This window comes from Nanorana parkeri, unplaced genomic scaffold, assembly GCF_000935625.1.
Source record: "Nanorana parkeri isolate BGI_ZX_2015 unplaced genomic scaffold, ASM93562v1 scaffold503, whole genome shotgun sequence".
Taxonomy (NCBI): Eukaryota; Metazoa; Chordata; class Amphibia; order Anura; family Dicroglossidae; genus Nanorana; species Nanorana parkeri.
The window spans coordinates 466,419-491,145 of NW_017306771.1; the positions used below are offsets into that span (position 1 = coordinate 466,419).

A 24,727-nucleotide genomic window follows, 5' to 3' on the forward strand; every position below is an offset into this window, starting at 1 on the left:
AACCTCTGCAGACATTTAGAAAGATTGCGACTTGGACACTTGGGTGGAGGAGGTAGTGTCCCAAGGATACAAGCTTGATTTTTGTACTATGCTGTTCCTTGTTTTCTCACCTACAACCTTCCTGTGTCACTTCACAGATTAGCAGTTCTTCATTAATCTCATGTCTTCTAGACCAAGGGATTATTACCTCAGTTCTAAATGTCATAATTTTAAGCCCAGAAATTCGGCATGGAATCTACCAAATCTGTCTTAGTCTTCCTACATCATGTAGACTTTCTGGAGTCTGTGGCTATCAAGGACACATACCTGCATGTCCCCATTCTTCCAGGACATCAACCTTCAGGGAGGAGCCAGCAGCCTTGCTGTAGCAAAATGTAGTCCACATCCCTTCCTGAGTAGAACTTCACCTTCCAGCCTTGTCCTTCGGCCTTGTACGTTTCAGGTGTAAACAATTTGCAGGCAGACGTCCTCAACCAGAAGCCCAGGGGAGTGATTCCTACACCCAGCAACTGTTTACCAGAATTGAAATGTCACCTTGCTTTCTGTCAACATGTTTTTAAGTTCTACCAGGTGGATGTTGCTGTTTCATCTGATGCCAGCATAAGGTACTTCAGGCTGGTCTTTGAGCTCTAGACAGTCCCCAGTTCTTAGTTTTGCTTGTGTCTTGTGTTTTTGTCCACCTCTCTTTTGGACGAAGTTGGATGTCCTGGAGTCTTTTGAAAAAGAAAATACAATTTTTGTGCTCGCTGCAAAATCCTTTTCTTGGAGTCCCTTGATGGACACCGGACCCCCCACTTTGTGTTTATGACCATGTTCTCGGTACTGTTGTGCTACAAACTGAGGCAGCAGTATAACCCATCAGTACAAGACCTCCTTTTTGTCCCTGAATAGATTTGAAAATAATCTTCTGTTTGGTTTTTTCTTTTTTTTTGCAGAGGTAATTGTGATGGTTGCTGTCTTTCCAAACGTGTTTAAAGTGAACCTGTTAGCCATTTTGAGTAAAAATCCTGGCAAACAACTTGGGACTGCTTGGCACTTATCTGTTCCTTGTCTCAAGGTTTAATTTCCGGATGATGTGTCCAAGCCTCAATCCACAAAGTGAAACATATGACAAACGCACTCATCAATTCTTAACTAGCTTTAAAGCAAGGTGCACTTAGAAGGGATTTAGTTTAATAAGAACAATTGTAAGATGTTTGCATAGTTATGTTGTATATATTCTGTATTTAGGGCATCACCACAAAAAGAAAAACCTTTTGAGCAATGTTTTGATCATTTTTTTTTTTTTTTTTCCTTCCAGAAATTTAAACCTTCCGATTTTCCCAGGCGTTTTAGTTATTGTGGCTTTTACAAAAGTCAAAACAATGGTGTTACTTTTCTCCTTTTATGGCTTCTTTAAAATAAAATGTATTCATTTAAAATCAGATAAAACAAATGCAAATATAAAAAGTCAGTGCGTTGGTTAACCCACCAGTGCCTACCAAAAGAGTGCCTATCCAAAACTGCTAACTGGCGTTAGGTGCAGTATGTCTCTCAGTATGTTTCTTTTTTTCCTTTTAATGCGATAATTTAGTGTATTGTTCAGCAAGTCTGCTTTTATTTCTGTTGCAGGGACTGCAGATTGAACCAAGCTTACTCCAATGCAGTAAACCAGAATGCAGTTCTTCACCATTGGAGTATACAATGCTGATCCACAATAAGCTTCTCTTAGACATAAGACGACACATAAAGAAGTATTACATAGTAAGTGGTGGGCTCTTTTTTTTTCTGTCTCTATGGTCACACGTAAAACAGTAATTTTGCTATACTTATTGTTGCATATTAAAAATAACAAAGCATTTGAATTGCTGAGACAAGGGCAAGCTAATTGTCATTTCACTGGCTGAATCTTTTTTTCCAGGATCTTTTGAGATTAGCTCAACCACCAAGCAACTAGATAGTTTTTTTGTTTTTTTTCCCTGCAATAGCTGTCATTTTATTTCTCGACCATGCACTAAAAAAAGGGCAGCATGTTAGTACTTTTTCTTTAGCCAAAAAAATCTTTGAGCTTCTAAGAAGATAATCATGGCATGACAAGAAGACTTTTACATTCCCTAGTTTTGGTGCTGGAACAGATAAGTGAAACCTGACTTAAGAGACCCCGTCGCCATAGGGTCAATTGTATGCAAACCTCAGCCTGTAACCAAATAGCAACTATAATTGCCTTTCTGGCAGCCTATGATTTCAAAAGCTGTGCGTTGTATGCTGTTACAAAAGGGTCAGGTGCATTTTCTTGTTGAGGTTCTTTGGCCTATTAAAAATTAATGGATTGCCTTAGCTCTACATACATGTAGAGGGTCTTGTTTACGTTAAGAACTGTTTATCTCCCTACACAATCCTATGGGAAGGCAAAACCGGATGAAGCAGGTGAAATACAGGTCAGCTGCTCCTGCTGTGAATTCTGAAACATCTCCAACTGATGTCAAAAGAAGCCCATTAAACACAAACCGTATACCTGTCTATTCATACAGCATCTCCTTTGCCATCTCAGCAGTGCTATATTTTCCAAAGTAATGGCAATATTGGCTTATGTAAATCGGATTATGTGATTCTAAATGCATTTCAGCTGCTTGTGAGTTTGTGTTGTGCAACTTGTTTCTCAAGCTTAACTGTCAGCTTCAGGACAAGTGGGTTGTTTTCTCTCAGATTTACTGTATATGCAGGGCTATTCAAACCTAATATATGAATCGACGGTCATTGGGATATAGTCGGACAGCCAACCACACGTGATGATTGGTAGGATGTATATTGGAACTGCTCAGGAGAATGTTGTGTACTGTGAGTTTGATTGCAAAATTTTAGTGTTTCATATTCCATAACATTTGAAGATTACAGCTGAGTTGCACAATTTTTATTTGCAGCTCGTGGGTGAGTATGTGTTTGGCCTATAGGCCTGTTAGCTTGTCATTCTTCCAGAACTTTGGCAAAATGTGTGAAGGCGGGAAAGCCGAATGGTGGAATAATTGTATGCTTCTCTAATGGGCCACGTGGGATACCTTCTTGCCATGTTGCATTGAGCAGGATGATTTTTTAATTGTAAGCTGCACATTAAATAGATGAAATAGAATTTACTTTGCTTTAGAAATAATAAACTAATCTATAAAGATGGATGATTTTGTAAACAAGGAATCACTGCCTTGCATATAAATTTGCTTTAAATATTTCTACTGAACAGCTGTTCTCAAATAGCTTCTATACTGTAAATTAACTATCTTGTCAGTTCTATATGTTTTTACTTAACTTTTTCCGAGTGTTAATGTAGTCAACATATCATTGGCAAATTCAACTTTTAATTCTTAGCAAATTGGAGTGGTTTTTGGTAAAAGGAATCTATAATGGCTTTGGGTCATTTTCTGTTACCGATATGATTTTAAACAGTTTTACACCTGATATCGAATATGAAAATATTTCTTAATCTTACATCCCAGGACATAGAATGGTATTCTTAGGCCAATTGGTTATACTGTGTACCTCCTGGAGAGGAGACACTGGCAAAGCTTTAAGGACATCTCAGAATAACCCTTCCCAGTTCAGAAAGCCTCAGTTTTTTGCTAGTGTCTTTAGGACGTTTATCTCTCTATTTTGAGAGAATCCAACCTATTTTTCTTTTCCAATTTGGATTTTTTCATACATATTTTTCCCTAAGTCTCATCTGCTACACTGCTGCAGTGTAGCAAAAGTAAGTAGCTTCCAGACTGGAACACCTCAACCAAGCCTTGGGGACCACGTCTGGGCCCTGCCAGAAAGATTATGCGGAGTCATCCTGTAAAGTTGCTTCATGCATGGGGCACTTAACTTGACAGGTAGTGCAGCACATTGAGTTAGCCCCATGTTGCCCTGTTACTGAAGACTTCTTAGGGGGTATGGTCACAGGGAGGACAAACACTGTCCAAGATGTCTTGCTGGGTGACCTAGTCAGACCACTTTCAGTGAGTTTGCCAGGAGCAGTCTCTGGGTTGCTCACAGCCTTGGACAGTGAGTAACCCTTGTTGGGAGTCCTCCTTGGGGGCAGTCCCATGTACTCTTTCACCTTTAGGCCTTTTAACCTTCTATTCTGGCACCATGGGCTAAGAGTATGCGGTCTCTGGATCATCCAATTCACCTGTTCATCATGACTAGGCCTTCTCTGGCATGGTGGGTCAAAAGTTTGAAAGGACTTGGGAAAATCCTTCCTCCTAGTAGTTTGAAAGGTTACCATGATTGACACCTGCCTACCTGACTGAAGAGGGGTCCTTGATACCCTCTCGATACAAAGGACCAGGTCATTTGAGGAAACTCCTTTTGATTGGAGCTCTGAGCTATTCAGTTATCCCTTTACCACTAGACAACTTGTCTGTGAGGTCATCTGATCAGTGTTCAATCACACTTTTTTTTTTCTATGATGGTGATTTGAATAATCCTTTAGGAAGAAAATTGATTGTTCCACAAATTATTAATGGAAGCCTATCTGCCTTTGGACCGAATGGAAATTCCACTTCCAGCCCTGACCAGCATGCACATTCCAGGCATGTAAACAGGTGGGCTTCTGCAGGTATCATTGTCTGGATTGCAGAGAATAGTCTTCAAGGGGTTGAAGACCTCTGTTGCAGGTAAGGGCAGGAGATGTGGACCTCTTCCGTTCTCATGCCTAATTCCTGATGGACAAAAGAAGTAGTTCCATCAGCAATATACATTTATTGGTAGGGTTACATATTTACAAATAACACACAAAACAATATTTACAAGACAATGTACAAGTGTGGTGGAGTTTTACCTCTCAGCTTCTCGCCTGTTCATACTGAATGCCTTTGTGTTCCAGGTAAAAAGAGAGCACGTGGCTTGCTAACAATACCTTATATCATCCTTTCTGTACACTGCCTACCAAATGTACATTGGGTGTAACCTGATTGGTAGATTTAAATGAGGTTGCTGTTTACCCCCCATGTGTGATGTGATAAGCAAACAAAACAATAGCTAGGACTTTAAAGCAGACAGATTCACAGTAACACAATTGAGGAACTGAGAGTCACATAACATGCAGATAGATGCAGTCAAATATATATATTATATTATCTAATTAATATATTACACAAGCAAAACTTTATATGGCAACACTTGATCAGCGTTGGCCTTGGTGGCTAACTTTTCAGAGGCTGCTCTTCTGTGGGGGCTTTGTACAGGCGGTTGCTTGCATTATTCCTCCTTTACTATTCCCAGTGAAGGTTCGATCTCAGCCTGGGTTCTGTTAATCCTTTTAGTTTGTCCCTTGAACCGATCAAGGATTTTCCTTTGTTTATCCTCCTTCGCATGGTTGTCCCTCTTTGCCTTGTCCCTGTGAAGAACTTTTTCTTGTTCTTCACAGGGACAACGTGGTGGTTTTTCTTTTTTTCTTTTTCTTCACCATTTACCAGGATGTTGTTTTTCCTCCTCTGTCCTGTTCCATATATCCTAATGAGATTTCCCTCTATTGTTGCTACTCCTAGTCAGTCCTGCTGTGTGTCATCATGGCCCCATTGTGACAGACTTCTTCTTCCACCTTCGTTAGACTCGAGGGATTGTTTGCTTGGCTTATGACACCTGGGGCAAGTTTTCTCCTTTACCTGCCTTTTGATAATTCTTTAAGTTTTACCTGGTGGATGTTGCTCTGTTGCCCCACCCTTCCGTTGGACTGCTTTTGGACATCCCAGTCTAAGAATACCATCCTCTGCCCTGTTATGTGCAATTAACAAAATAGGAATTTTTGTCTTGCCTGTAAAATCCTTTTCTTGAAGTACATCACAGGGCACTTACCCTCTGTCTCATGTAATCTACTCCTTTTATAGCATGCTGGTAGTGCTCATACGGTGTCCAAAAAGGTGAGGTGCACATGTATTTGAATCTGGGTTGAGGTTGGGTGGTATTCAGAGGAAGTGGTACATGCTGTAGCTTCTGTTGTTTTTTTCTTTTTAAATTCAATAAGTTTTTATTGGTATAGAAAAGTATATCAAAAGCATCCACTGCAAGTGGCAGACGGGTAATCGCACAGAGATAACAACAATGTTGTGTACTGAGCTTGGATACATCAAGAATTACAGCAGGAGGTAGGAACTTCACGGGATATTGATAAGTCATCAATTACAATCTGCTGTTGAGCAGATGTGTATGCCAGTCTGTCTAGAAAGACCGGGCATAACCAGAACTAAAACAGTATTAAGTAGAAGGGAAAGGCGAGAAGAAAAAAAGAGAATCAGAGGGGGAGAGGAGGTGGAGGTATTTGAGGGGGGGGGGGGTTGTCGTGCACGTCAGAGCATGTATTATCGAGAGGTTGATCCCAAAGTTAAGTGCTCATGAGAGACCTGTCAAAGTTAGGTGGAAGGAAGTTAGCGGCCCATGGCTCCCAGACTCTACTGAATTTGGAAAGACTACCAAGTAATTTTAGCCGGCAGCTTAGCTTCTGTTTTTTTTTTTATTGTATTCGCATTGGTGTTTGTTACGTTACCTGTGTACCTTTTTTATAAAGGGTGTAGACACCTGAAACCTATGTATTTGTGTGCACCAATTAAGTGGAAAATACAATTTCATGAAGATTGAAAAATAATTTTTTTGGTCTCCCTTTATCACTCAATCTCTCATCTCTTTTTTTTTTTTCTGTGTGATATCTCAAACTGTTTTCTGTAATTTAGTATCACACGTCTTCAATCTTGTAATCAGTTGGTCAGCCTATTTAAATGGAGAAAAGTGGTATCTCTCCTGTTTGGTATCATCGTGTGTCCCACGCTGGATATGGAACGGAGATAGCAAAGGAGGGAGGAAAAGAAGACCCAGGAGGACTCCAGTGTTTATAGAAAAGCATAAAGTCAAACTAACTTGCTGAAATGCGCATTGACCAGCCATATTGCTTCTGTGAAGGTGTTTTGAACAAAACATTTTGGTAAATAACATCACCGTACCTAATGTGTAACATGGAGGAGACTCGGGTATGTTTTGGGGCTGCATCTGGCATAGGATACCTTGAATCTGTGTAGTGCACAATTAAGTTTGTGAATTCTAGAGCGACACATACTGCCTAGTTTCAGTATTACCACTTTTGCAGGCATATTGGGTTAATACCTACTTTTATATTTGTTACATTGTCCCCATTCGCATAGCATAACTTGAAAAGAATAAATAACTGCAGTTTACACTTTTACTTGTTCTTTTCTGAAAACCTTTAAAACCTAAATAAGTACTCCAGGAAATGTAATATTAAGCCTTGTTATGGGGCTACCCCCGCACTGCAAGGCTTAATAGGCGTTTGAGGTGAGCTCTCAGCGCTGCATTACTGAGGATCAGGCGAGTATGTTTTCTTTATTTTATCCCCTAGACCAAAAGAAGTAGGTAATCCTTGCAGTGTGGGGGTATCCCCCCCCCCCCCCCCCCCCCCACACACACACACACACACACTCACACTCTCTTTATGCCCTTTCACTTTCAGGCCCCATTCACATTGGGGCGGTGAATGGGGCCGCACAGGTCCACACGATGCAATCCACCAACCACCCAAATCGCTCCCTGTTCCTTTTTTTGCCGTGCTGATCAGTGCGGTTTCCATTTAGCCGTCAATGGAACTGCGCTGTTTATTGCGGTTTTGGACATTTTTAAAAACTCCCAAAACAGCCCTTTTTAAAATCACAGTGGAAACCACGCTGATCCGCAACTGCCCTGGTGTGAATGGGCCCTCAAATGGTTTAGTGTAGCTCTGTTTGCCCAAAGGCCTGCTCCAAAGAAACATCTAGAAAGATATTTTTAAAAATATTTGTAGGTTTGCTTTAGGAATGGTGACGCTTAACATAGTGGGGTTTGTGGACTTTAACTGCAAAAGTGGAAATACAACTATACAAAAAAAGTCTTTATTGACATCACAGGACCTTTTCACCCTAATCTTCCTCTGGTGGTAGTTGGATCCTAAATGTTGCAGCTTTCTCCTGTATACCAAATCTGGGGAGTGGAGTAGGGCTGCAACAACTAATCGACATAATCGATTATAATCGATTATTGAAAAAGTCTTGCTCTGCAGACACAGGAAGTGGGCTGAATGACACTTAACGTAATTTAATCGGGAAGAGGAGGGGTGCTACATCTTTTGATGTGTCGAAGAATTGACTGAAAAATATTATTCTTTGCCCAAGATGGAGGGTGCTTTAACTTTGTTAGTGTGGCTTTTCCTCCTGTAGCATAGAGGTGGCCTGTTATTTACATGTATTCTCTGCCTGCCAGAAAAAAAAAATCAGCTCAGCTTTAAGGCCCTACCTCAGGTCAGTGATGTTAATGTGTAGGGCTGCAGCTAACGATTATTTTCATAATCGATTAGTTAGCCAATTATTAACTTTGATCAATTAATCGCATAGAATAAAAAAAATTATAGCCATTTATTTAAAATAAAATACACAAATGCAGCTTTACAGGCATAAGGTTTACTTCACAATAAAACAGTATGCACATTGTTTGCAATCGCACTGCAACACAGTGCATTGCAGTACCGTGCATTCCAGTGCGGTCGATCACACTGCGGACGGGAGGTGCATTTGGAATGCATTGAATGAATGGCATTTTCAGTTTTGGCCTGACAAATGTTGCTGCAGGAGGTGCGTTGCGGTGCCATTCATTCAATGCATCCCAAATGCACCTACAACCCGGAGTATTGCAGTATGAAAGGTATCATCGCATACTGCAATAAACTGAATTGTAAAACTGTAAGCCAATATATTTAAAACATACCCAAAATGTTTTTCTTTTTTTTTTGTTTTGTATCTTAATTTTTTTATTTACTAAATGTTGTCTTTTTTAATTTTAGTTTATTTAACTATCTGTTGAAACTTTTTTTTTTTTACTTTATTGCTGGGAGCAATAGCCAGCCTGCTATTAGATATTTCAAATTGCAAATTGCAGGCTGGCTATTGCACCCGCCTACTGCCTGATGTCAATCCGCAGAGGATGGACATGAAGTTCTCAATCAGGTCCTCATCTGCTTATTGACAGCAGGCAGTAAAATATCCAATAGCAGGCTTGGTATTGCTCCCAGCCTCTAGTTGCAATAGGGGTGGGGCTGAACGGGGGCGGGGCTAAAGCGGCTGAACGGCGCCGTACAGGGGAAGAGTAGCCGTAGATCGGCTGCTGAGGTAGATTACAGAGTCACAGCGGTCTCTCCTCCCCGCTGGTTCTGGCTGCAGTAGTCTGTGTCCCCGCTGCCTCTGCCGACACAGGCGTGAAGAGCAGCGGGGATTGAAAAGGACACAGACCACTGCAGCCAGCATCAGCGTGGAGGAGAGCTGAGGAGCAGAGCGGCGGCTGCAACTAATCGATGATCAGAATAGTTGCCAACGATTCTCATCATCGATTTAATTGATTAGTTGTTGCAGCTCTATTAATGTGCCAAACTTTTGTAGGATCAAATTGTAATTTAAGAACTCCTTTAGAACACTTTAAAGCCCTTTTTCAGGTGTGTTTGTCATCGGCACTGAGCTTAGGCTGGAAATGGAACAAGTAATATTGACTGACACTTCTATTTTTTTTTTTTTTTTTTAGAAAGAGAATACAGGAAAACAAAAATTGATGCCTTGAAGGTAAGGCTGTACTTCCAAATAGATTCAAAGGGATTCAGATTATTACAAATGCCCTTTACTGATTTCTCCTTAAGGTAGAGGCTAAAGCTCCTTTTGGGAACTGCAGCATACATCCGTGATTTTTTTTTTATCACCAAAGGGTTAACCACATTTTCATGATTTCATTGAATACGTTCTGCATTGTAAAATCCTGTTAATATATATGCAGTCGTTTCCTTCTGTGATTAAAAACTTCAGATTTCTGACAGGTATGGGTTGTCAAAACAGATAACTGAAAGCATTAATTAACGTTCAGAGTCCCTTTCCTTTCCAAAATTAACATGTTCAAATATATAGCAATAATCCTGTTTTCAAAAAATGAATCAAAAGGGAACAAAAAAAAGCTTGCTAAATGAAAAACAGGCAGAAGCTGCAATTTCCTGCAGGCTGTGTAAACTCAAATCACAAAGTAAAACCAATAGCTGCCATAAGGTGAGCAAAAAAAATTAAGCTGGGAGCAAAAAAGATTTTTAAGTAATGTAAATTGTGCATCACAGGCTTTTGTACATGGGCGTTTATAAATTACATTTGACAGGGATTTGAAGCTGCTCCAATGCACTGTTAATATCAATAGACGCTGACATCAGTAGGGGTACTAATGTTTTGGGGGGGGGGTTTCTGCCAAGTTGCACTTGGTTTGTAAAATTGCAACTTATCCTATTCACTCACAATCCACACCCAATTTTAAAGGGAACTTGTAATGATGGAAATTCAGGAGCTTCTATTGCTACCGGTACTATGTTTATAAATATAAAACGCATGAACTTGCGATCTTGCTACTGGCTGAATTTTTCCTAGTTCATCACGGAGCTTGGAACAAGTATGTTACAGTTTTAAGACTTTGCATGCTGCATACATTTGGATGAAGCTAGTGATGGGTACATACACTGGAAGCCAGCACCTACAAGAAACAAGACAGCCATGGCATCTCCTTTATTTCTTTCCCAACAGGGTCACTTCAAAGGCAATCTGTACTAAGAGAAAAATGTAGGCTGGTATTACAGATCTTTTTAAATATGCCAGTTGTCTGGCTGTCATGTTGATCCTCTGGCTTTAAGTAGAACCAAACTGAAAAAGTTAAGATTTGCTAGGGTGTAGAAACTTTTCAAAAGGTTAATTGTGCTTAAGCAGTAGTAGGAAGAGTACCATTTTGCCTGGCGTTCCTTCTGAAAAACAGAATGTAGACTTCTTGTTATGGGAGTGTCCCTAGACATTCCTGTGCCTACACCTTCATACCTGAATAACTGCAGTGTAATATCAACTGACTGCTGGTCTTGTGTGATTTGCTGATGTCACTTGTGTGCTTCTGACTGTTTTTGCTGTAGTCAGTAATGTGATGAAGCAAATCCCTGCCTCTACCAAGATGGCCACCTCCATACAGAGAATTGTAGAAAAAGGCATAATGGGAAAACAATACACTGACCTGAACCTAGTATGCATATTAGGAATTTTGGCTTCACTGGCTGCAAACTTGCAAGTTTTAGACATACAGGCAGCTAGTATTATATGAATTGGGTCACCTTTTGTAACTTTTTCTCTGTACAATGTTCCTTTCATTTAAATTCTGTCACTAAAGAAGCACCTAAATGCATGGCAGGTGCAATACTTAGTATATGTTACCCTAAATGTTTTATTTCTTTCAGGATGTAACAATCTGCATCTGCACAAAAAAAATAGTGCCTCTGTTTCAGGTACTGCATACATTATAATTACCTGGTTGATCCTGCCAGTCCCCCTTCTTCCTAGTTCCAAACTTGCCACATAAAGCACAGAAGCAGGTCTGTGCTTGCGTGTTCAGTTTGCTTGCCAGGGCTTACTGTTTGGAGGTAAAGGACGCCATACAGACACACAGCATGCCTGTATGTTCCGTAGTCTGTTCAGCTGCCATACCCATCTCTGCCCTCCTGATGGCAAGCGGTTCCAGTTCGGAGCCTTGGTGTCATACTGCAGATTTGCAGATGAAGTGCAGCGTACACAGACGTACTTCCCCCTCTGTGTGTGACGTTATGATGTGATGCCTACATAATAACAGCTCTATTAAAGTGTTAATTGGAGGTGGTGTATTCAAATAAGCTCTAATTCATGATGCACATGCAAGGTGTTTACCAAATACAAATGTGGAATTAAAAACATGTATACCAATAACTATCATTACATATATAATCTACAATATATAAATTGGGTAGAATTTTAGTTTTTATGCATACTAGAAGCACAAATCGCATCTGATGAAATGGAAACAATGTGAAGGAAATCATGTTTTTTTGTTGTGTGAGAAATGAAGTAGTGGTTCTAAGCTCCTAACCCTACACTGCAGGCAGTTTGTCCGATAAATCCCCCCCCCCCACCACACACACGCTCCTCATCGGTTAATGTTTCTCATATGCCTTTATATTAGACTTCTGAGTGAGTGTTTTGGGTCAGTTACCACAACTACATTCATCTATATACCCTGTGGCTATGTTCACACCATGTCTGGAGCAGATCTGCAAACGCAGTGTAATTTTACTGCACCTTTTGACCCTTTTTTTGGCTTAAAATGGGCTTTAAGGTGCTTTCCAGTGAGTTTGAATGTGTTTACATGAGTTCCAGTGCATTCCAGACCAGAGTTTTTTGTTTTTTTTGTCGTCTGGACTGGAACGGACTTCACTTTTTAATCAGGGTATAGCATCAAGTCAATTAAACTACTGGGATATTGATCAGGTCAGTTAAGTAGTAGAGGGGGTTGTTAATCAATTTCAGCTGCTTTGGTGTTAATTAAATTAACAGCAGGTGCACTAGATGGGCACTAATGAGACTACCTCCAAAACAGGAATGGTTTTACAGGTGGAGGGCCACTGACATTTTTTTCGCTACTCCTCTTTTCTGACTGTTTTTCACTAGTTTTGCATTTGGCTAAAGTCAGTGTCACTACTGGTAGCATGAGGCGATACTTGGAACCTTTAGAGGTTGCACAGGCATTCCAACTCCCCCAGGATGGCACAATACGTGCTATTGCCAGAAGATTTGCTGTGTCTCCCAACACAGCCTCAAGAGCATGGAGGAGATTCCAGGACACAGGCAGTTACTCTAGGAGAGCTGGACAGGGCCAGAGAAGGTCCTTAACCCATCAGCAAGACCGGTATCTGGTCCTTTGTGCAAGGAGGAACAGGGTGAGCACTGCCAGAGCCCTACAAAATGACCTCCAGCAGGCCACTGGTGTAAACGTCTCTGACCAAACAATCAGAAATGGACTTTGAGGGTGGCCTGAGGGCCCGGCAGCCTCTAGTCGGCCCTGTACTCACTGCTCGGCACCGTGGAGGTCGATTGACATTTGCCATTGAACACCAGAATTAGCAGGTCCACCACTGGGGCCCTGTGCTTTTTACAGATGAGAGCAGGTTCACTCTGAGCACATGTGACAGACGTGAAAGGGTCTGGAGAAGCCGTGGAGAACGTTATGCTGCCTGTAACATTGTTCAGCATGACTGGTTTGGTAGTGGGTCAGTGATGGTCTGGGGAGGCATATCCATGTAGGGAGGCACAGACCTCTACAGGCTAGACAATGGCACCCTGACTGCCATTAGGTATCAGGATGAAATGCTTGGAACCATTGTCAGACCCTAAGCTGGTGCAGTGGGTCCTGGGTTCCTCCTGGTGCACGACAATGCCCCGCCTCATGTGGCGAGAGTATGCAGCCAGTTCCTTGAGGATGAAAGAATTGATACCATTGAATAGCCCTCACGCTCGCCTGACCTGAATCCAATAGAACACCTCTGGGACATTGTCTCAGTCCATCTGACGCTACCAGGTTGCACCTCCAGTCTGTTAATGGAGCTCAGTGATGCCTTGGCCCAAATATGGGAGGAGATACCCCAGGACACCATCTGTAGTTTCATTAGGAGCATGCCCTAACACTGTCAGGCATCCTTACAAGCATGTGGGGGCCATACAAACTAATGAGTACCATTCTGAGTTGCTGCAATGAAATTTCAGCACAATGGACTAGCCTTCTGCATCATCTGTTCACTTTGATTGTTGGGGTGTCTTTGAAATCAGCCCTCTGTACGTTGATACTTTTTCATTTTTATAAACGATGTGGCATCCTTACATTCCTAACACATTACCCAGTCCAGTATAAAGTAGATATCCAGCATGATATTTTTCCCCATTGAGATCTGATGTGTTTTCAAAGTGTTCCTTTATTTTTTTGCGCAGTATATATAGCTCATAATGGGAGTGCTGACTGTCTCTTCAAAGTATTTATTTTGCAAAAAAAGTATATTGATTATAACATTAAGGTACTTATACCTGCAGCAGCTAGCAGACATCATTGCCATGATGCACAAATCTTGGACCTCTTATCTGCAGATTCCAAGATTGGGTATTCCACCCAATCATATGCACATTTCTGTTGGTGATATGCAACAGCCTATCATAGTGATGGCCCTATAAATGTGTGAGGGAGCAGGGAAGCTTCCAAACTGACCAAAAGCATCACAGCTTTGCCTGAGTTGCAATTTTCTGGGATTTGATGGTAGAGGTGGGGACCCTGTCATGTGACGACACAATCATGTTGAAAGTTCCTGCAAGAGAAGAGGTATTATACTACTTCAGTGACCCGCGTCTCCTACCTTCCCTCTGTTCCGGCACTGCAGCCTCCATAAGACTTGTCAGTATTCAACAAAGGCATCAGGGAGTATCTGATGCCTTTGTGCGGAGCGGTGGACAAAGGTTCCATTCCTTGTGCCTCTACGTCACTTCTGAGTGCTGTAGTGACTTAGGAGACATAGAATGGAACCATGTTGCATGCCAGGGGAGACTGGAATCTGAAAGTGTCTAATGTCAAGAAGTTTTACGGTGACTGCAGTGCTGGGACAGAGAGAAGGTAGGATACACGGGCCTACAGAGAGGTTAGTACAAGAGCACTTTTGCATGGAACTTCAGCAAGATATTCTTGTAACCTGAAAGAGACCCTTTTAGGCTAGCTAACATATATGTGTGTGTGTGTGTGTGTGTGTGTGACAGTCATCCGAACCTCCTTTTGAAGGTTGCTTTAAATGCTTCATAAAAGCTGTCTGAAGCACAGCAAATACTTTATAAAAGCTTGCTATATACATTACTCTTACAAGCTGTATCTCGTATGTACAAGGGATAAGAATGTTGCTTGGAGTTTGTAGAAAGCTCTTCACATGCCATAATGCTTGCAGCAAAATTAGCTTTTCAGACTATCACTTAGAAGCTGAAGCCTGCATGCGCTAAGTCTAAGAGAAAAGCTGTTATCTCACCTGCGAGTCTGTTAATGGAACTAAAAATCATGCCCTTACGGGTCTTGGAAGATAACAGTTGGGCACCATTGATATATTGTTAATTTTCTTGCCTGAAATTTCTAAGGCAATGTTTTACACTGCAGTACTGCTTCATTGAATGTAAAGGGTTTAGAATATCACTTAGTGCAGATAGTGCTGACTTTTATATAGCACATGCATAAGCACACTAATTACGCTGCGGCACAATAATTGATATAGTGGCTTTTTATTGAAGAGGAGGGAGCAAAAATAGAAATGCCAAGCTAAATCTAATTTCAGAAGTGAAGGTTTTTTAAGCAAGAAATTTCATCATCTTGTCAGCTGGCAGAATGCCTGCTGGGGATTCACAAAGGCTAAGAATTACACTTTCATGAAATTTTCTTCACTAACTGCCCTGGTTAATTTGAAAGATAACCCACTGTTCTAATTCATTCTGCAGTTGGGAGGTGCAGGTTTTTATCTTTTGATCTGACAAAGCATTTGTGTTAATCGTTTTGGCCCTCAATGAGACACTCTTGGGATGGCGCTTTTACAATAAATGTGTCTGTGATAGCTCTTTAGTCTATTATACTTACAATAGATCCATAGAACTGGTAATTAATTCTGTACTGCTTTTGGAAGCAGGAAGAATAGGTGTAACACTGTCAAGTGCTGCTGGGAAGTTTGTTTAGCCGATTCATTTTGAAGTGGTACCCTCAGGATGTACGAATGTGTCATTAAGTACTATGCAAGTGTAGTAAGAGCTATTTGCACTAGCAATACTGGGGATTTCTTGGAAAAGTTTACAAATATATACCTATATAAGGGCAATTTTGATTAAGAAGGCGTATTTTTTTTATATACATTTGTTTTATTAAACCATATGTTTAAATTTTCGGTAGCACATGGCATCTCTGTCCTGTAGTGCTTGGATCCTGCATTCAAATCCAGTGGTGGTATGGATATCCCAGCGTACTCCTGACCTATATATTCTTTGTAATCTCTTTGGTGAGTGCCGTAGTGACAAGCGGATTGAACCGCATACATACATAGAAGAGAATAAGTCACCAGCACACTGATATCCTCCTTACCAATACGTCTCTATTAACACCAGATAATCACCGTATCACAGGGAAATGCCTTCCACAGGGAAAAGCATTTTCCTTTGATATTATAATTATCTGACGTCAATAGAGACGTATTGATAAGGAGGATATCGGTTTGCTGGTCACCTATTCTCCAAGTCCAGTGGTGGTCCCAATCTGTCTTGTGTATAGGTGTTATGCTTACTCTTTTTTGTGTATTTCCATTTATTTAAGCTTATCTTCAAAGTTTAAGGTGACATTAAAGTCAAAAGGATTTTAAGCTATTTCAAATGCTGATGAAATCACTTACAATGACTGCTGCTCCTTGATGTTTAAAAGCTTGTTTCCTGCAGAATCATCTGGTCCCCTGAGCACTGGACCTGACTTCCTGTTTAAGAGTGACTCCTTTCTCAAGCAGAGTGCTATGCAGTCACCCTTGTGTGTGCTAGTAAGCTCTGTGTCTTTCTTCATAAACACAGGCACAGCAAATCAAGCTACTTCCCTCCTCCTTTCTCCAAGCTAGTAGAGGAACAGTTGCTGGAGTCTGCACTGTACTTGTGATCTTGAGGAAGTTCAGAAAGCTTAGTTGAAAAACTTGGAAGCTGCTGTTCATAAACATGATGATTGTAAGTATTTGGACAAACCTGCAAAGCAAGGCTTTGCTGGGTAATTAATATTTGCTCTGGATTCGTTATTAAAAAAAAAAAAAGTTGGAGAGTTTAATACTACTTTAAGGAAACTGTTAATTCTAAAAATAAATTCCCATTGTGAAAGGAATTTATTAGAATGGTCAATTTCTGTTCAAGGCAGGCTCATCTGTGGGCAGTTCTGTAGTTTGATGCAAACTACATTTGATGACTCTTGCAGTGGTTAGTACTTGAAGCATTGAGGCTATAGGCATAAATATCAGAGCTTTTGTCCTCTGTTTAATTTAAACAAAACTAGGTTTAGGTAATACAGATATTTTCAATGTCTTATATGAGAACAGTTGTGTCTGGGATACAGCAGAAGCAGTAGGCCTGCAGTCTGAGCACATCCCACAGTCCTGTGGCTAGGAACCTTTCAAATTGTGCCTGTCAACCCTAAACTGAATACGGATCCATTTTGTTTCTAAATCAGTATTTCTCTGAGCGGTTAACCTGGAGCTAGTAGCATTAATTAATTTTTTTATATACCATCTGGATCAGTGATATCACTATTTCATGGTGAAGACTTTTTACATTGAACCTTCCACCAATCGCGTAAATGGAATGTGTACAGCTGTCAGGTTTTATATTAATTTGTTTAATATTTTGCATTTCAAAATCTTCATCCTACAGGTTTTTCGACACCTCGTTCACTATTTACTTTGAAGGCCTGTTTAAAAAAGAAAACCAATATTTCACTCAATTTAAAATGGAAGATATAGATCTCAACATTTTCATTTTATATAAAGCAGTTGTGCAGTTTGTTTACTCATTGCCCAGAGAAGATTTATATAAAACCTAAAAATCTAGAAAATCTATTTTGTGGGGAGGGTTCTCCAGGTCATAGACATTTGTTATTATTTGACACTATCGTTTATACCACTCTATTTGCACTATATTCATTCTGCTGTGTAGAAATGGCTAAATCCAGGATGACTTTCCTTCATTTTCCACACCCAGTTTTAAGTTAATTCTGTAATGCCCCCGTCACTCAGCTTCAGGCAGCAGGAGATCTTGCCTGTATATTCTCATTGTTATATTCATGCTAAACTTCAGATACAAGAACTTACATTTAAACATTTTTCACTAGTCACAAAGGACATAAATCCACTTTGCGTACACCATTCTGCAATCCCAGTTATAACCTTGTAATAAAAGGTTATTACAATATCATGTTTAATTTACTAACGGGAGTGAGCTTGGAGTGGTAGCTGCTTTACAACATACACAGGGACCATGGGAAACAAAATGCCTCTCCCTGAGATCTCATGAGATTACAGATGAGATTTCTCAGCAATGCTCAGCAGGATGCAATGCTTGGGCACTACTACTTCATTTGTGCCAAAGAGGACCAGGAAGTAGAAAAACTGTGTAAGGCGGTTAAAAGTCCAAACTAAGTTTAGTGTCGCTTTAAAATCCAAGCCATCCATCTCACATTAGACTGTATACAAACACCAAACTACAAATGTAATATATTGCAGCCCCCCCTTCCCTTCACCTGGTAATCCTGGCACTGACCCACTTCCTGTCCCTGGGTGGCTACTCTCACCTGCTCTACTGTTTCTATAAAGGGAGCAATACAAAAAGTCTTCCTCTCTATCTTTGGTGGGGAAGTTAGTAGTTTACAGAAGATAGCTTAGAATTATTGTATTAAAAGAAACTTAAAATTGAGCTCAGAGTAAAAAAAGCCCCTCCCCCATACACACTTAAAACACATGTGCACTACACCCAGCACACGTTTGTGTTTTAGAACCCTTGTATATCTGTGTTGCAGGAATGCTCAGTAACGCAAGTTGCATGTGTTGGCGCATGGTTTTGACATTCAATTTGAAAGGTCACTCTATAAGGCAGGGCATATGTGTTACAACGCAGACAAAATTTGTGGCATGCCTGATCTTTGGGATGGTTTGGGGAACTGGCAGCCCAGTATTTTCAATAGGCTGCCTTAACACACCACACATGAACTTGCTGCACAAATGTAAATGGGCCCTTAAGAAGATTTTTATGGCTGGCTTCATACTTGTGTTGCATTGCATTACTGCATGCATGTTAAATCATTGCATTGATTGTAGCTTTTCACCAACTGTGTTGATTTAATCCCGGCACTATAAGAACTGATAGCCCTCTTCAGAAGGCCAGAAGAAAATTGGATAGAACGGCAGCATTTGGTAAATAGAAGTGTTTGCATGTACGCATTCATAACATAAGATAACATTACATTTCTGTAAGAATGTGTTTTATTGTATATAATGTTAAATATTTTTAAGTTTATAGAATAGTCAATGGCCACATAATGCTTTTAAGTTCTATTCTAGGACTCATTGAAATGTCCATTTACTCAAAGAATCCACTTTTCCTGGTCTACCATCAGGGAATAATAGCTTCCTTTGACTTAATTAGCACACTACATTACTTTCACAGTCCTCTCTATATAGATGTAGTCGCTTTCTAGACAGCATCAAATAAACCTCCCCACTCATAGAATAAAATAATGCTTTAAGATACAAGAGAGAAAAAATCTGCAACATCTCTGTGGAGCCCTGGGACCATCCTATGATGTGTAATTGCTTTTACATCGGTGACAAGAGAAAGACAAGAATGCGCTTTCCTTGAACTTAACAACAGTTTGGGCAATTTTCTATAATCCAGTAAATACAAATTGTAGCTTGATTATCCATCTACGTCTGTCAAGTGAATTTTAATGGATGAATGAATGAGTCAAATCTATGCATGAAAATATACAAATGTGCAAAATGTGGGTCTAATTATAAGGCTGCTGAATTTACACAAGGTCAGGTAAACAAGGCACCACTGTAATGATTATTAATTGTTAATAATGCCTTTGGGAAAACATGCACATTTCCTTTCTCTGAGTACAGAGCTGTTTCTGCATTTGCCGTCATTTAAGAAACTCAAATGATCTGTAGTGGTAGTTAGGCAGCAGAAACCCATTTTTTCTTATCCTTTCCTTAGCTCCGTGCTTCATGTAATTGCTGGAGTATTTCGTCACTATTTGTAGGCGCGATGACATTGTTAGAGCTATACTGAGAGTAGTTGCATTACCCTTGTTTTCTCACTATAGCCACTATGTACTTTTTGTCTGAGTTAATTTTGCTTCGTTATTTAGGGCAGCCATGAAACGGCCCAAATGTTATTTTAAAAAAAATAGACCAATTAAGTCGGTATGTCTGAAAACACTAAATGGTGAGTAGCTTGTTGTTTAAAGTTGCACCATCAGAAAACGCCAATGCTCATCTGGCGGCCGCAGCTAGACACCGCTATAGACACCTCCTGCTGAGTCACCACTGTGCTGTAATGAGGATAGTGTTTTTTTTAATTTCCTATGTACACACAGTGATGAACTGTATTTAATGTGATTCCCTAAGATTTGATACGCTACAGATGTTTACAAAGATCTGACCTATAGTTTAGACCAGGGTGAGTGAATTAAAGTTCAAGGAGGTCTGAATCGCGGTCTGGACAGAACGGTCACTCGGTCAGTGTCTGCACCTTACATTAAAATCAGAAATTATCCCATCGCATTCCTTACTGGAATCCCATTCACAATGCTATAGCGGCTGCTGAAGTAGTAACAGATGGCTCTGCGCACATCAGCATGTAAAAGGATAAGCCACTGGCTACCAGGGTCCAATTTTTATCTTATTGTAGTTTATTAAGGTCAGACAAACATGGTATCGCATATAGATGCAATGTTTCAGGACCATATATGGTTTTCATCAGGCAAAGGAAAGTGTGATCACTTTTCACTGCACTGCAGCAGCTTTGTCACTTTGCTGCTGTAGCTACTTAGATGTTACATAGTTACATAGTATTTGAGGTTGAATAAAGACATTAGTCCATCAGGTCCAACCTATTAGGATCTCATTTTAGGAGTACCTGTACCCCTGTATATTACGGTCCCTTAAGAAATCGTCCAAAAGTTTATTTAACAATTCCACATTATTTGCTGAAATTACCAGTGACCAGTGGCAGTGAGTTCCAGACCCTAACTGATCTTACTGTGAAGAACCTCCTTCGCCCCCTTGTGCTGGAATTTTTTTTCCACCAATTTTAGGTGATGGCCTCTAGTTTTTGTAATGGAGTTAATTTTAAACAGTTTATCGCTAATGTTGTTACCACCGTTGAACATTTTGTACATCGAAATCATATCCCCCCTTAATCTCCTCACCTCCAATGTGAACATGTTTAAATTTAGTAGCCTTGTCTCATAGCTCTGGTCCTCCATACCCCTAATTAGTTTGGTTGCCCTCCGCTGGACTTTTTCCAACTCAAGGACATGTTTTCTTAGTACCGGTGATCAGAACTGGACCGCGTACTCCAGATGAGGTCGAACCAATGATCTATAAAGTGGCAAAATTATAGACTTGTCCCTGCAATACATCCCCTTCTTAATACAGGACAAGACCCTGCTAGCTTTGTTTACAGCAGCCTGGCACTGAAAGCTACCTTTCAGTTTGTGGTCTACAATGACCCCCAAATCCTTCTCCATTTCTGACTTCCCTAGCGACATACCCATAATTGTATAACCTATTTGTTTATTTTTATGTCCAAAGTGCATTACTTTGCATTTATCGACATTAAACCTCATCTGCTCCATTAATGCCCACTCCCCTATTTTTGGTGTCATCCGCAAACACGGAAATATCGCTGTTAACACCCTCCCCGATGTCATTAATAAATAGGTTGAACAATATGGGACCCAGCACATAACCCTGAGGCACACCGCTCATTACACTAGCCCAGTCTGAAAAGGTGCCATTTACAGATACCCTCTGGACCCGTTCCCATAGCCAGTTCTCTATCCACGTACACACCACCTCATCTATGCCCATAGCTCTCAGCTTGTGTAGCAAGCGTTTGTGTGGTACCGTATCAAATGCCTTTGAGAAATTCAGATATACCACATCTACCGGCTTACCTCCGTCCATATCTCTACTTACCCCCTCATAAAAAGTTAGCAAGTTAGTAAGGCAGGAACGATCTTTCCTGAACCCATGCTGATTGTCATTAACTATCCCGTTTTCCTGAACAAATTCTACCAGATAATCTTTTATTATGCCCTCTAGCATTTTACATCTGTAAAAACCCTAACAGTGAATAGCTCCACGCACATCCTTGTTAGATTAACATCACATTGCTCTATCTGCAGCAGCTTAGGAAAATGATATAAAAGCCCTTCTCACTCCCTCCCACCTCCTCCAGCACTGTGTAGCATAAAACATGGCCACATCTCTAACCCACTCACCTGGATCTCGGGGTTCTTATCCCTGCAGTCTCAACTTTTGAATTTAGTGCAGTTGTGCCGTGAGAGGTTTGACTTAGAGACACTAGAAGTACCATCTCCCTTGGCAGCAGAGGGACTTGTAGTTCTAAATTGAGTACAAGTGCGGTGACATCACACTTGTAGTCGATTGATACGTGCTCCCTTCCTGTTCTGTCACAGGAGGCGGAGCTCTCCTTCGGCACCACCCGGCTCCACCTTCTGAGTTAGGATGGAGAGCGCTGTGATCTCACAGGAGGCGGCGCTCTCCTCCCCCACCGCTCCTCTCCTGTGACAGCAGATTAAGGATGGAGAGCGTTATACAAACACTCAATGATCAGCTAATCGTTGAATGTTTGTAAACAAGTGGACGTAGTGTGAGTTACTATGTCCAGTTATGAATGCATGGGAAGTGATCTATATCACTTCCTATTCATTCATGATTGTGGGCATGGTAAGTACCCTATATCCACTCAGTATAGAGGATTCCTGTTCATTCATAACAGGGGCTGCAGAAAAAGAGATTGAGGACTCTGTCTATCTCTTGTTTAAAAGGTAAATATCAGGGGTCTGTTTAGACCCTTGATATTTCCCTAGAGCCCCCAACAGTAAAGTAAAATAAAATTATTTATTTTTTTTAAGATTGGGGAAAAAGTATTTTTTGGTTTCGGCCTGACACATTTTTATGATTCGGTCTCCAATATTCAATTTTGGTAAGGGGACAGATAGAGCTTTCTTTTGGAGGTATATAATCACCATGGGTAGAAAAAAACAAAAAAGTTTCCCTACGTTATGTTATAAAACATTTATTCTTACCCATATTTTTAGTAAACCATAACAATCGGGGTGTCACGTTGGGTAAATAGACACCAAACATGTCAAGCCTTAAAACTGCGTGCGCCCGCAAAATCGCAAATAAACTCCCATAGGCGACGATTAAAACGCTTTTACTGTTCATCAGTTTAGTGTTATCAGTGATTAAAGGAGAACTATAGGTTAGGGATTTTCCCCATAGTTCTCCTTAGGGTAACTGGAGGACACAAATTAGCGTCCTCCCATCACCCTAGGCTGAGTATATAGAGAGCTGCAGCTCACGGTATACTGAGACGCTGAAGCGGATCCCGACAATTATGTCTGGATCCGCCCAGCTGTGTGAGTGACAGCTGGTTCTGCCTATCTAGAGGCAGAGCCAGCTGTACCTGCCCCTCCCCCATCTGTTCTGCCAGTCAGCGCTGGCAGATCGGAGGGGGGAATCCAGCTCCTCCCCTGTCTCGGCAGAGAGCAGTGGCATGATCGAGAAGTGAGCGAACGCCGGTATGTGTTCGCTCACTTCCCGATCTACTGAGCCGACCTGTGACAATCTCATTGTCACAGGTCGGCTAGAACTATGAGGTGAGTGAAAGTTCTCCTTTAGGCTGGGTTCCCACCTAGGCGTTCAAAATATGCGTGTATGACACGCGTTTTAGGGTGCATGTTTTAACCGCGATAAGCAGCCCTCAAACCGCGCGTTTACGAGGGCTATCCGGCAGTATCCTAATAGATACGCGCCGGCGTAGGGCGTTTTTCAGCACGTTCCGACACGCTGAAATACGCCCAAGTGAGAACCATGCCCATAGGAAATAATGGGATTTCATTTGCTGGGTGTTTTACAGCGCGTCGATCAGCGCTGTAAAACGCCCAGGTGTGAACCCGGCCTTAATGGCTCTAAAATTATTGCTCGCACTCCGACATTTGCGGCAATATGCAACATGTGCGGCACGTAGGCGCACCTGACACATATATGCGTGTGTATGTGGGGGGCGGGGACTTTAAACATTTTTTTACATTTTATGCTTCTTTATTTTTTTTAATGAATCTTTCATTTTTGTATTTTTTTTTTTTTTTTTCACACACACAACTTTATTGCTATTACATGGGGGGCTAAGAAGCCCTCTATGGGATAGCCAATTTACATGACATGTCCTCTCTATGGAGACATCAGGAGTCTCCAAGACCCCCAATGTCACCTAAGGACCTCCAGAGAAGCTGATGAAGCAGAGATGGGCTTAATCAGCTTCTCTAGCTGGAGAGTTACATAGTTACATAGTATTTGAGGTTGAATAAAGACATATGTCCATCAAGCCCAACCCATTGTGTGTGTGTGTGGGTGTAAAGATCCTCGCGTCATCTCGTTTTTAGGAGTACTTGTACCCCTGTATATTACCGTTTCTCAGGAAATCATTCGCCGCTCGCCTGTGCGCTGCGCTGCTTCGCCTACAGTGTGTCACGGCCTTCGTTGTTTTTTTTTTTTTTACAAACAAAGCAAAATGGAGAAACCATCTGTGCAAAACTAAGTACGCCCTTACTGCTTCCATAGGAATTAAACCCATAATGACCGAGGCCTTTTTTTTTCTTTGTTTTTTGCTCCCATGTTATATTCCAATTACTTTAAACCCCCAAACATATTTTGTGAAAGCCAAGCCCCTGTAGAATAAAATGGCGGCATTTGCAAATTTTTATGTTGCACAATATTAGCGCACCTTATTGAATTCAAACCCTAGAATTTCGTGAAAAGTGCACTTAAATGCCCCAAAACACAAAAATACATTTATTAATGTCCTCCTTTGACCCAAAACTCAACATATAGAAGGCTATTGCCTGCTATATGCTGACAGCGCAGAACCACGCTGCAGCCAGGGCAGATCCTGACTATTGTTGAGATCAACCCCGCTAGCTGAGAGCTGGCTCTGCCTGCCTAGAGGCAGAGCCAGCTGTGCCCCCCCCCCCCCCC

The 24,727-nt window shown here is 41.1% G+C and overlaps 1 protein-coding gene across 1 annotated transcript in view; it reads left to right on the forward strand.

Moving 5' to 3' along the window:
• POLA1 (DNA polymerase alpha 1, catalytic subunit) overlaps window positions 1-24,727 on the forward strand; it is a 282,895-nt gene that overhangs the window by 126,649 nt on the left and 131,519 nt on the right. The window contains exon 34 of the mRNA XM_018561137.1: window positions 1,612-1,743. Coding sequence (XP_018416639.1) covers window positions 1,612-1,743 — 132 coding nt within the window. The remainder of the gene's footprint in view (window positions 1-1,611; window positions 1,744-24,727) is intronic.